The 13,909-nt window shown below is 42.2% G+C and overlaps 1 protein-coding gene across 2 annotated transcripts in view; it reads left to right on the forward strand.

The window, feature by feature from the left end:
- Positions 1-7,114: 7,114 nt before the first annotated feature.
- NUP160 (nucleoporin 160) overlaps positions 7,115-13,909 on the forward strand; it is a 49,266-nt gene continuing 42,471 nt past the window's right edge. The window contains exons 1-4 of one of the 2 annotated variants that reach the window (XM_080931381.1): positions 7,115-7,241; positions 7,500-7,611; positions 11,593-11,803; positions 12,644-12,866. In XM_080931381.1, the coding sequence (XP_080787507.1) occupies positions 7,142-7,241; positions 7,500-7,611; positions 11,593-11,803; positions 12,644-12,866 (646 nt within the window). In that variant the 5' untranslated portion in view covers positions 7,115-7,141. The remainder of the gene's footprint in view (positions 7,242-7,499; positions 7,612-11,592; positions 11,804-12,643; positions 12,867-13,909) is intronic. The other variant, XR_013975388.1, reaches the window with a different exon arrangement.

A 13,909-nucleotide genomic window follows, 5' to 3' on the forward strand; every position in this document is an offset into this window, starting at 1 on the left:
GAGAGAGACAGAGAGACAGAGAGACAGAGAGACAGAGAGAGGAGAGAGAGAGAGGAGAGAGAGAGAGACAGAGAGAGACAGAGAGACAGAGAGACAGAGAGGAGAGAGAGACAGAGAGACAGAGAGACAGAGAGGAGAGAGAGACAGAGAGAGGAGAGAGAGACAGAGAGAGAGAGAGGAGAGAGAGACAGAGAGAGGAGAGAGAGACAGACAGAGAGAGAGATGGAGACAAAGATGAGAGAGACAGAAAGAGGGAGATAGTCTGGTTGTAAATAAAACACAGTTATTTAATGAGTTTTAATATTTTTCTCTCCAAGCTGATCTTTTCTTTCTTTAAATTTTTGTGTATGTGTTTTACCTGCATGTGTGCTGTGTGCATGTGTGTCTGTGTGCATGTGTGCATGTGTGTCTGTGTGCATGTGTGCATGTGTGTCTGTGTGCATGTGTCCATGTGTGTATGTGTGCATGTGTGTCTGTGTGCATGTGTGTCTGTGTGCATGTGTCCATGTATGTATGTGTGCATGTGTGTCTGTGTGTGCATGTGTCCATGTGTGTATGTATGCATGTGTGTCTGTGTGTGCATGTGTGCATGTGTGCTGTGTGCATGTGTGCATGTGTGCATGTGCATGCCTGATGCCCTTAAAAGTTAGAAGAGGGTGTCAAACCCCCTAGAACTGGCATTACCAGTGGTGGTGAGCCTCTGTGTGGGTGCTGGGAGTTGAACCTGGGTACCACAACTGACTGCTGAGCTATTGCTCCATGCCTGTATGAATCTTTATCTTGGTTAGTTGGTTGGTTGGTTGGTTGGTTGGTTGTTTTAACACAAGCTTTCTCACCTTATAGCCCTAGATAGTCTGAGTCTTACTATGTGGACCATACTTGTCTCAAACTCACATGGTTTGAGCCTGCCTCTGCCCCCGAAATGCTGGGATTAAAGGGTGAACCACCTTTCTCAAGCTGGATTGGTTTTGTATGTATGTGTGGTGTGTGTGTGTGTGTGTGTGTGTGTGTGTGTGTGTGTGTGCTCGAGCTAGCACATGTATCAAAGTGATGTATGGATATCAAAGAACTTCTTCCAGGATTGGCTGCCTTCTTCCACCATGAATTCCCTCAGTTTATCTAGCCTACACTGCAAGCTTCCCCAAACATTGAGCTGTCTCCCTGATGACTTTTAGTTTGTTCTTTGAGATGAATGTTAGTCTTTGTTCAATAACTGCTTAGTTAACAACATGAAGGCTACCTACACATCTTCCTTTTTATTTTATTTACTTATGATTTTTTTTTCAAAACAGAGTTTCTCTGTGTAGCCCTGACTGTCCTAGAACTTGCTCTGTAGACCAGGCTGACCTCAAACTCTAGAGACCAGCCTTCCTTTCCTGTGCAGTGCTGGGATTAAAGGTGTGTACCACCACTGCCTGGCTCAAACCATGCTTCCTCTTAGTGCTTTCACCATTAAGTGCTACTCTCAAGAATGAATGGTAAATGCCTTATACTCAGATAGATCCTGTCTAACTTGCTAATATAGGACACTCAAAGAGAAAGGACTCCCAAAATACACTAGTAAGACAAACGAGGGTGGGAAGGGCTACAAGGCTCCTGTCCCTCTAAGAAAGGCATTAATGTCAGGTCATTCGATACACCAGAGCTGGCTTTGATAGGCAAAGCCATCTTAGGAAACATGCAACATGTTGAAATTTATGGAAAATATTATATGAAAAGTGAAAAAAAGTCAAGACGAAAACAGAAGTGAGAGCACTGACACACCTCATTTCTTTCACAATTTCTCTTTTTAATAGAAGTTCCCTTTGCAGCGTTATACACTAGGGGTTTCCTGGGGAGAAATGAAAGATTTTAGACTCCATGTCAGAGCAGTTAGTGTGCACCTACAAATGTCAGCCTGACTGCTCCAAGACATGACTCTCTAGTGGTCTCTATTCTCTTTAAACAATGTCCTACCAGGCAGTGGTGGCACATGCCTTTAATCCCAGCACTGGGGAGGCAGAGGCAGGATAATCGCTCTGAGTTTGAGGCCAGCCTGGGCTACAGAGTGAGTTCCAGGACATACACAGCTACATAGAGAGACTATCTAGAAAATAAACAAGCAAACAAACAAAAAAACCAATGTTCTCCTAGTTTACTCCTGTTAAGGCTTTATATAATGAGGTCAAATATACTTTAATAAAAATTTATTTATTTTTATGTGTATGTGCTATAGTCAATATTTGTGTACCATATGTGTTCAGAAAACCTAAGAGGCCAGAAGAGGTACTAGATTCCGTAGGACTAGTTATGGGCAGTTGTAAGCCACTGTGTGGGTTCTGGGAACCAAAGCTGGGTCCTGCCATAACGCTCAGCCTCTCTGATATATTTAATTTTAAAGAACTTTTTACAAAGACTTGATTTTTTAAAAATTAGATAGGGTCTCATACAGCCCAAGTTGGTCTCAAACTCACTATGTAGCCAGGCTGTCTTTGAAATCCTGATCTTCTTGCCTCTTCTCCCCTCATACCCTGCTAAAATAAAACTTAGCCAGTTATGATGGTATAGGCTTTTGATCTGAGGACCTAAGAGTCACAGGCAAGCACATTTCAGTGAGTTCCAGGCCAGCTTGATCTACATCGTAAGTTCTCTGATGGCCTGGGCTATATAGTGAGACATTGTCTCAAAAAATACAAACCAGCCAAACCAAAAGAAAAAAGAAAAAACCCTACAAAACAATAGTAATAATAATAACAACCTGCTTATGCATACAAAGCAGGCACACTACCACTGAGCCACCCCCTTCATCCCTAAAATAATAATTTTTGGACTCAGCAGTTAAAAGCATTGGCTGCCCTTCCAGATGACCCAGATTTGACTCCCAGAACCTACATGGGAACTCACGAATGTCTGTAACTCCAGTTCCAGGAGATCTGATGCCCTCTTGTGGATTCTTTGGCCAGCAGACACATACTTGATACAGCACAAGCAAAACACCCATACACATAAAAATTAAAAAATAGATAAATAAATGTTAATAAAAACTTATTATAACGGGGCTGTAGAGATGGTTCAGCAGTTAGGATTCCTCAATGGTCTTTCAGAGTACTTGGGTTCCAGTCCCAGCACCCATATGGTATCTCACAACTGCCTGTAACTGTAATCACAAGAAATCCCGTTCCCTCTTCTGACCTCCTAAGGTATCAGGCATGCATGTGACCCATATGTACATATGCAGAAATTCACACATGCACATACAATAAAAAGGAATAAGCTTTGGAACTTTAAGTTACATAGTAAAACATATTCATTACACATGTGGAGGTCAGAGGCAATTCTCCTCTTTTAGCCTTCACATGAATTCTTGTATGAACTCGGGTCATCAGGCCTACACAGTGGGCACTTTACCTGCAGGGTCACTTCATATCATATGTCAAACCTACAGCAGGAATTTATAGCAGGGCATGGTGGCTCGTGCCTTTAATCCTGATTCTTAGGAAGCACCAACAGGTAAATCTCTGGTTTGAGGCCGGCCTGAGCTACATAGTGAGTTTCAGGGAGCTAGAGATAAATACTGAGACCTTGGAAAAGAAAGAGGAAAACAAAGAATTTATTTAGTTCTTCCAGCACTGAGCTGTAAGGAAAGACAGAGGAAAGGAAACATCTTCAGACCATGATCCAGGTGTCTTGGACACTGATTCTCGCCTGTGATATTCCAGCTATAACTTTACTATCCTGTAAAATAATTACCATATTTCTACTTCCCCCTTTGCAACCCCCATTAAACTGAGAAAAACTCAAAAGCAGAAAACTTGAAATTTTTGTAGTGTTTAAAAATATTTTAGTTGGGTGTTAGTGGCACAGCTTTAATCCAGCACTTGGGAGGCAGAAGCAGATGGATCTCTGAGTTTGAGGTTAGCCTGGTCTACTGAGGGAGTAGACATGGTATCTGTCTGCCTCATAATCTCTTTGGGAGTGATCATTATAACCCAGTGCCCAACACACAGGGAGGCATGCAGCTGAGACTGAAAAACTAAGTGTGGGATAAACCAATATGCTTCCAGGAACTGGAAATTGAATTGCTATGATTAATAGAACAAGTAGATAAAAGCGAATATTGAAAAACCTAAAGAAATAGAAAAATAATAAGCCATTTGCACTGTGGCTAGATCTCAACTCATCGCTATTATCACTGTCACTGACCAAATGACAGAAAACCACATTCCTGAAACCCGAAATAAAGTAAATTACATAGAAAGTGCTCGCTGGGAAAAAACGCTTATTTCCACTGAAAGATTTGCCACCTTAAAAATTCACTAAGTTTGGGCAATGTAAAATCTTGGTGTTAACTTAGTACAATTCACATCGAATTTACTGTAATATGGACCAAAGGTCAAAGACAGCCTGACGTCTGGAAACCATTGCACTAAAGTTTTATTCAGCCATAAACAAGAAGAAATTTATATCATTTGAAGGGAAATGGTTACAACTGGGGATCGTTATTAATAAAGGCAGACACACAAGACAAGTTCTGCCTATTGGTTCTTACATGCAAAATCTAGATTTAAATATATGTATGCATGACATAAAAGGGGAGAGAGGACCATTATTTGGGAAGAGGAAGGGGAACACTCAGAGGGAAAGGGAGGACAAAATTTGCTAACAAGAAGTGAATATGAACAAAGCAGATTAAAGTACATATATGAAAATGTCATATGATATCCATCATTTGTAAAATGAATAGCAATAAAAAAGGAAACATACACTAATAAAATCTTGTTTATGTCCGTGAGACAGGGTCTAATGCAGCCTAGGCAGGCCTCAGACATACCTTGCAAGTGCCTGGGAGGACAGGCATGCCCCGTTATTCCCAACTTCATCATGTACCCCAGCACCCTTTTTCACACCCTCCCAATGAGCCCCTCCTTCTTCCCAACTAATTTCCTGTCTTTTCTATGTGTGCAACCTACTGACTTTAATAGGGTTGCATGAATGAGCATGGGAGGGGGTTATAGGAGCACTGGCAACTAACCAGTAAATACAACGCTGAAGAAAAGTGCTTCTCCCTCACAACAGCCAGACTTTACCTCAGGGAGAGGAGGGGCCTCATCAGCCCAACCCCCACAATGGAGTGTTAACAGGCCCTGTCTTTGTGTAGGTAACCACAGTTCTGATCTCTTGAAAGCAGCCACCACGCTGTGTCCAGGAGGCAGTGTTTTTACAGTACTCCTCACTGTAAAAAAAAAAAAGTTCATCTCTTTCTTTCTGCCTCCGTAGATATTCTGAATATGTGGTGGAAATGACACTAACATCAATTTCCCCAAAACATATTTCACTCATTCCATAGCTTTAAACTCAGAGATGTCCCTGCATCTGCCTCCTGTGGGCTGAGGTTCAGGATACATGCCATCAAGCCCAACAACAAGTATTTTTTAAAAGATTTTTTAAAATTGTGTTTGCACACTTCCCCTCTGAAAACGTCTCTGAGGTCTGCACACAGGAAGGAGCACATGGGTGCTGACAGAATTGCTAGGGGTGTGAAGAAAACAGGGTTAGGCAGAGAAAATCTAACTGAAATTGACCAGGATGGTCCTAGATGGAAGCAAGGGTCCAGGATTTTAAATTTCATCTTGATCCACCAAAATGCATCCACTGGGTGCAGACACAACTCCCTCACCAAGTGTAGAAGATGGGAGGTAGCAGGGGTCTAAGGGAGACTCCATCTCAGTGAGATTTAGAGAAGTAACTTAGTAAAAATGGAAGAATTAAAGATGCTAAAATGATCAGTTGACTGAGGTTGAAGTAGGAAGGGTGTCTCTAAAAGCTCAGACACAATTCAGTGTATAGAAACAGGAGCATAAGGCTATAATTGCTGGTGGTAGGAAATATGGTCACACGGCAAGTTGTCTTCTCTTGTGGGGAGTGGGGGGTATCAAGACAAAATGTCCGTTCTGTGTAGCTCTGGCTGTCCTGGAACTCACTCTGTAATCCAGGCTGGCCTTTAATTACAGAAACCCTCCTACCCCTGCCTCCTGAGTGCTGGGACTAGTGGGGTGGACCACCACACTTGGCTGCCTTTTATTTGATTTGAGCCAGGGTTTCAAGCAGCCCTGAGCTTGACATAAATTGGAGGATAATCTCGAGCTCTTGATTTACTTGATACCAAAAGCTGCTGTCGTGTACTAGTAAGCCCACTCGGCCTGACTTCAAAGTAAGCCAAGAGTGGGAGTGAGAAAGGTGTGGGCAGTTAGAAGTCACGAAATATTCATCAAGGCAGTAAACGGTCAAGGGAGCTGTAATTGCTAGGTCAGAATTATGGAACTGTGCAGTGCTGATTCTGATGGAGTTGTAAGCCTCAAGTTGAAGTTTTATTTAGTCGGTATTTTACAAAGTCTCACTATGTAGCCCCTGCAGGCTTTGAATGATCAACCCACCTTCTTCAATTTCCACAATACTAACCGATCCCAGAAGAAAAATTAAAAAACGATTCTTTGCACGTTTGCAAATTGTACAGCATTTTGGTAACCTCAGAAGGTTGTGGCATTAATGAATTAATTCAACGCATCCGACCCATGTAGGTCAGGGTGACAAATGCCTGTAAGCCTTGTACTCGGGAGGTTGGGGCGGGAGGATCAGAGTTCAAGACCCCACCCACCCACCCACACACCAGCTAAAATGGGAGCTGCCGTTTCAAAACATACATATGTATGTGGGTGCGTAAAAAAAAAAAAAAAGTCTCGCAAAAATGTCAACACAAAAGATCCCAGATCCCTCTCTCATTCATGTTTCCTCCTTGTTTCGCAGTACGATGAAGAGGCTGGGTGACTTACACACCGACACTAACGGAGGGGAAGGTGACCGCTAGCTGGGAGTGTGCGGGTCAGGCTCTGCCCCCGCCCGCCCGCGCCTGCTTTTCAAAGTGAAAACTCCCGCCCCTGCTCAAGGCCGTCGGGAAAGCGCGCCGCCGCCGGCCGCTGGTCGAGGCGTCTTCCTCCCGCCTCAGCCTCATTCTCGCGGTGAAAAGCCGCGGCTAACCCTCCGACCTGCGGTCCTCAGCCAGCGAGATTCAACCCGCACAGGCCCGCCTGGCGCCACATCCCCGGAAGTGACGATCGGCGTGATCCGCCCTTGTCCCGTCGGGCCTCGCGGCGACGGCGGGAAGATGGCGGCGGCGGGATCCCTGGAACGGAGCTTCGTGGAGCTGAGCGGAGCTGAACGCGAACGGCCCAGGCACTTTCGGGAATTTACAGTCTGCGACATTGGTACGGAAAGGGCTTGGGAGAATGGAGACCACTGCTTTCCCTCGGGCTCCCCAAGTAGGCTTTTAGTCTCCCCTGGTTTATCCAAGTCCACATGCCTACAGCCTGTGCATCAGTTTTCCTGTGCCTGACTTCTTTCTCCCTTTTCCACCTATTATTGTATGCACTGTCAGTCCCTTGCACTCTGCTTCCTCAGCACTCTTCAGTGCCTATCACCCCCCAGAGAACCACGTGTGCAAGCCGACCACATTCATTTTGTAGGGACTGCAAATGCTGCGTTTGGAGCGGTGAAATACAGTGAGAGCGCAGGAGGCTTCTACTATGTGGAAAGTGGCAAGTTATTCTCCATCACTAGAAACAGGTTCATTCATTGGTAAGTGCTGCGTTCCCTCTTCCCCTACAGAGATGTAGGGTTGTCTGTTGTATCAGTATTTGTGCCTGTTACAAGTTATTTCCTCTTGCAGTAATCCACACACAGGGAAAGAGAACCAGTGTCTTCCTGTTCCTGTCAGACTCAGTTCTAGAAGTATTCTTGTAGCTGGATATAACTAAAGGAATGTAGTCAAGATAAAACACTGAAAACCCAGTTTAGCCATGAACTCAATGTCAGTATAGTCTTTGAAGCTTCATTCTGTTGATGAGATTAAGCTTATACATGTCATACATGGTGCTGAGTACTAGGAAATGGTGCACAAGATATTGTAGCTATATAATAGTAGACATATAGTGGATGCCACTTTTGTTGTACCAGTTTCATACACACACGCACACAAAAAAAGAATTAAACTAATGATATAACATAGATAATAACTATAAAAACTAATGGAACAATCAGATGTGATTGGCAGGGAAAGGGAGGGTATAACAAGTCACAGTTAAACTGAGATTGGAAGGATCAAAAAAGTCAGCTAAGCATGGGCAAAGACAGATCAAGTAGATATCCTGGAAGGGAATAGACAGATCTTGAAAGCTGGGTTAGAGGGGAGTCCAGGATACCGAATGTGAATATCAAAGAAAGACTGAAAGGAGGGAGGGTATGTGCAGAAAGAATCCCCCTCTGAGAAGGCCAAGATCAGTGTTTTAACTGAAGGAGAACTGGTTCTGAGGACAAGGATGCAGATAGGGGTTGGTAAGGTGATGGGAAGAGATTCCTGCATCTTGGAGGTGTCTTCTCAAATCTTGTCGAAGGTCTGTTTAATAGTATGTTATGTGTCGTAGGGTTTCTGTTACTGTGAAGAGACACCATGACCACTGAACCTCTTATAAAGGAAAGCATTTAATCAAGGCTTGCTTACAGGTTCAGATGGTTAGTTCATTGCCCTCTTGGTGGGAAGTACGACACACAGACATACATAGTGCTAGAGAGGTAACTGAGAGTTCTACGTCTGAATCAGCAGACAGCAGGGTAAAGGGGTTAGCCACTGGGTCTGGCTCCAGCTTCTGAAACCTCAAAGCCCAGGCCACACCTTCCAACACCACTCCCTAAGCTTTCAGATATATGAATATATGGGAACCCTTCTTAGTCAAACCACCACAGTATGAATTATTATTTCTTAAACTGTATGGCCTGCTTGAGTAATTTTTGTCCATTTTGGTTTTTTAAGAATAGCAATACAAAATGCTCTTGATGTTTTTTTTTTTTTTTTTTTAATGCTGCTTTGAACTATTTCCTGCCAGGTTATCTACCCCTCAGCAAGGGTCAATAGATTTTTAGAGCTTTTACTCTTATGAATAGAAAAGCCTAGATTCATTCATAACTTTTTTTTCTTTCCTCTGCTCTGAGTAAAGTAAGTCACCTGAGTCAAAAACAGTGCCACAATTTACATGAACCAAAGATGACAGTCAGGAGAGAAAGTGCCGAAGTTTAGTAAGATGAGTCAAGATGAGAAGCTTTAGATGGGATGTAACCTTTCATTATCAATGACACCTGATACATACTTGGAAGAAGCCAAATAAATTGGACAAGGAAAATGAAGAGAGTTTGAAATGATAAAGCTCCAAGAAAGTTCACGTGTATGAGTGTTTTACCTGTGTGTGTTTATGTGCACCAGTGCATGCCTGATACTGTTGAACAGAAGAGGTTGCCTAGGTCCCTGGAATTGGAGTTATGGGTGGTTGTGAGCTGTCACGTAGGTACAGGGATTCAAACCTGAATCTTTTGAAGGAACAACTGGTGCTCTTAATAATTGAACCATTCTTTTAGCCCCAAAATTGTTAATTTTCTGTGTGTGTGAGGGAGTGGGGGGAGAGAAGGTCACACTGTATTTTTTGCTGGTGTGAAACTCACCATGTAGCCAAGCAGGCTTCTAATTCACAAAGATCTGTCTGCCTTTGCCTCCAGAGTGCTGGTATTAAAGATATGGGCCATCATATGCAGCCAGCTAGAACGGTATTAATAAAAGAATATACTTCTTCAAAATGAACAGAGGGATAAGTTAGGGAAAATAAGTTGGTTGGGTATTTATTTAAATTTTTAAAAATTAAAAGTTTTTAATTTATTTAAAAATTTTTTTAAATTTTAGTCTTGATTGTGGGTTCAGGAAAAAGTTCATTTTATCAACTTGAAGTCAGTGTGATCACAGCAAGAAATTAGTGTCACCTGGTGCTACAAAGAAAAGGGCCCTAAGGCTGGAGAGATGGCTCAGCAGTTAAGAGCACTGACTGCCCTTCCAAAGGTTCTGAGTTCAATTCCCAGCAACCACATGGTGGCTCACAACCATCTGTAATGGGATCCAATGTCCCCTTCTGGTGTGTCTGAAGACAGCTACAGTGTAGTCGTATAAAATAAATGAAGGTTTTTCAGAAATAAAGAGAACAGCCTTGATAAAGCTGGAGTGTTATCGTCCCCCTGTATCTAGGGAACTGGTTCTAGCACCTCTGTAGATACTACAGTCTAAACGTGTTCTTCATACTTTTAAAAAGCATAGTATTTGCATATAATCTGCATGTCCAACCTACTTTAGTTCATTTCTAGCCCACTTTTGATGCTTTATATGATAAAACTGTATAGGAGGATGGTGAGAAGGAAAAAAGAGTGGAGGTCCAAACAGGTTGTGTGTTTGTATCCTTGGGTGTTTTCAGTTTGTGGCTAGTTGAGTTTGCAGGGGTAGAGCCTGTGGGTTTATAGGGGCAGCTAGGGTCTAAGGAGAAAGGGTCATTTTAGTTCATACTTTTAGAGGTCCTGGTCCAGAATTGATCTCTTCTTCCTTTGGACCTGAGCCTCACCTCTTAAAGATCCTCCCACATCCCAGTAGTGCACTGAGGACTAAACCTTTAACATAAGACTTCAGAAGACACTCAAGAGCCAAACTAACATCATCCATGTTGACATAGACCCAGGGAGTATATGCTAAAGATGTTTTAAAATGGCAAGTTCTTTGAAGGCAAAGGTGAGAAATACTTTGCAGATTAGAGAGGGGCAGTATCTGATGGGCATAAAGGACAGCACAGGCAGTAAAGGGTAATTAGAATCATGAATTTAAATTTAGACTAAGGACTCTCAGCAAACAGTTTGGTTCTTGTGTTGCAGCTTGGATTTGAACAAAGCCCCCCCCCCCCCTCGTGTGCTGCCAGTTGCATTTGTATCTTACCAGACAGCATTTATTGAATGTCAGCTCTGATTCAGACACTTTCCTAGGTTTGCAGATATCGAAGTACACATGGCACGTCCTCTGCACACAGATTACTGCCATTTATTCAGAAGCTCTCTTTGAAGAGTAGGAAGGAAGCTAGGCTAGTTTTATATAGTAAAAAGACTAACCTTGGTATGCTCAACATGCAGTTATTTTTATATTTTTTAAAAAATATTAAGAAATACTGACCCTTACACAGTAATTGCAAAACTCACAAAGTTGCTGTTTTTCAAAATATGTTAAAAAGTAATAGAAAAAGGAAATGTTATTATTTTAGGAACATTTTTGTTTAGTGCTATAGTGTGCATGCATACCTCTTTCCTCTACAAGAGATGGATGGTTTCATTTTTTACGTAGTAGAATTAAAGACTAAGGAAATGGGAAGTATATTTAATTTACTATTACTGTAGTGAGAGTTAGATTTTTATTGTACTATGTTTTATAAATCTATATAATATATTCTTAAGTGAAAAAGTGGTCCAAGTCAGACATGGTGGTACATGCCTTTAATTTCAGCACTCAGGAGGCAGAGGCAGGCGAATCTCTGTGAGTTTGATGTAGTGAGTTTCATGACAGGCTAGGCTGTGTAGAGAGACTCTGAAAAGGATGTGGGTCCAAGTTGAATTGTCTTTGGGAGAGTTCATTTATATACTTTTATACATTTTATTGCAGCAGTCATTGAAGAAAAAAAACTTTAAACAAATCTGTCTTTGTTTTAACAGGAAGACTTCTGGGGATACATTGGAGCTGGTGGAGGAATCACTGGACTTAAATTTGTTGAATAATGCTGTTCGCCTAAAATTCCAAAATTATAGCATCTTACCTGGTGGGGTTCATGTCTCTGAGACCCAGAATCATGTGATAATCTTGATATTAACCAATCAGACTGTGCACAGATTAATTTTACCACACCCATCCCGTATGTACAGAAGTGTAAGTTGATTGTTGTGTGCAGTAACTTGTTTCCCATATTACAACATCACAGATTGAAGACTGGAATGATTTCTTTGAAATGAAAAAAAAATGATGTCTTGTTAGACTTTTTGCATACCTTATTGTTTGAAATGATTAGGTTGGGCGTTGTTTAGTCATAGAATACTTGCTATAGTATAAACAAAGCCCTGGGTTCCAGCCTCAGAAACTGAACGTGTGCCTGTAATCCCAGTACTTAGAAGATGGGGATAGAAAGACAGACGTTTAAGGTCATCCTGGAGTTCACAGCCAGCTTGGACTGTATGAGACCCTGCCTCAATAAAAAAGCAGACATTTGAAGTTGATAAAATAGTTTTCTTTAAAAAAGAGAGTGTTCATTAGGTACAACAGTACACATCTATAATCCTAGTAACAGAGTCTGACGCAGGAGAATTTCCTGTCTCAGAGCAGTCTCAGCTGTACAGAGAAACATGTACCATGGCCAACCTGTGCTACGTAATTGACAGTCTGACTGGAGGGGAAGAGAGGAAGCTTTTGTCCTCAACAGTTTTATTAAAGGTTTATTTTATATGTATGACTGTTTTATCTGCGTGTATCTAAGTGCACCACATGCATGCAGAGGGTATCAGATTCTCTGGAACTGGAGTTACAGGCAATTGTGGGCCACTATGTAGTTACCAGGGAACAAAGTCTGGGTCCTCTTCAAGAGCTACAGGCACTTATAACCACTAGGCTGTCCTTTCACCCCCTCAACATCTTTTTCAATAAATATTTTTGGTAGTTGAAAGGAACTAAAAAAAAAAAAATCAGGCAATTTCAAAATATTCATTTTCATTACAGGAGCTGGTAACTGAAAGTCAGATGCAGTCAATATTTACTGACATTGGCAAAGTTGATTTCAAAGATCCTTGCAACTGTCAGCTAATTCCAATAGTACCTGGACTGTCCCCAAGTTCCACCACTTCTGCAGCCTGGCTTAGCAGTGAAGGGGAGGCTCTGTTTGCTCTACCGTCTGCTTCTGGCGGCATCTTTGTTCTCAAGCTGCCTCCTTATGACATACCAGGTAAGTATGGGAACTGAGCATGAGTCCGTCGTCAGTGTCGGGCTGAGTCTGCACTGCTTTTGCCTTTACCGTTGCTGCTTATGGATGCTGGCTGTGCGAGAACCAAGTATACAAGCAGCTGTTCTGAGTCTAACAGACAGACTGCTAGTTGCCCACCCCATATTGAAGTAGTGTATTTCAAACAAATGCATTTGAGAGCAAGTTTGACAATTGATCACTGTTCTAAGTCACCACTGTCTCTTGCCTGCATTATAATGTCCTTAATGTCTTCAAATCTGTCCTCGCATTTCAGGAACTTTTTGGGCAGACTGATATATTACGTATTAGTAATCAGACAGTGGTAGTGCACACCTTTAATCCCAGCACTTAGGAGGCATAGGCAGGTATATCTCTGTGAGTTTGAGGCCAGCTCGGTCTACAGAGTAAGTTCCAGGACACCCAGCACTACACAGAGAAACCCTGTCTCCAAAAACAAAAACAAACAAAAATTGGTTGGAGGACTAGAAAGATGGCTCAGCAGTTAAAAAGCACTGGCTGCTTTTTCATTTCTAAGGCATTCACATACCAGCCTAGAACTATCTGTAACTCCAATTCCACAGGATCTGGTGTCCTCTGGACTTCAAGGGCATCAGGTATGCAGGTGGTGTGCATATACATGTGCAGGTGAAGCACCCATATATGTAAACTTAAAAAAACAAATTCATTGGACCATGTTATCATAATGCTCATTATAATGTGAATAGCCCCAGGCTCTATACTTGGCTCACAGTGAGTGCCCCACTATACCAACTACATGCCCTTTTGTAGTTTTTTAAGGCATGGGGCATATTTCTATGTTTAATTCCCCCTCAGTGTTCTTAGTTTTTCATTTTGTCTCCTCATTGAGGTCCTTTGACCATCCTTTTGGAAATTCAGCCTTCCGTTCACAGACATGCCAGCAATACTCACTTTTGTCTTTTTCACAGGTTATTAATTTAACCCCCTGCTTCTCTCATCCTCCAACAATAAGATATTAAGTCTCATGAAGGCAAGTGCTTATTGAC

This window comes from Micromys minutus, assembly GCF_963924665.1.
Source record: "Micromys minutus genome assembly, chromosome: 17".
In the NCBI taxonomy this organism is placed as follows: Eukaryota; Metazoa; Chordata; class Mammalia; order Rodentia; family Muridae; genus Micromys; species Micromys minutus.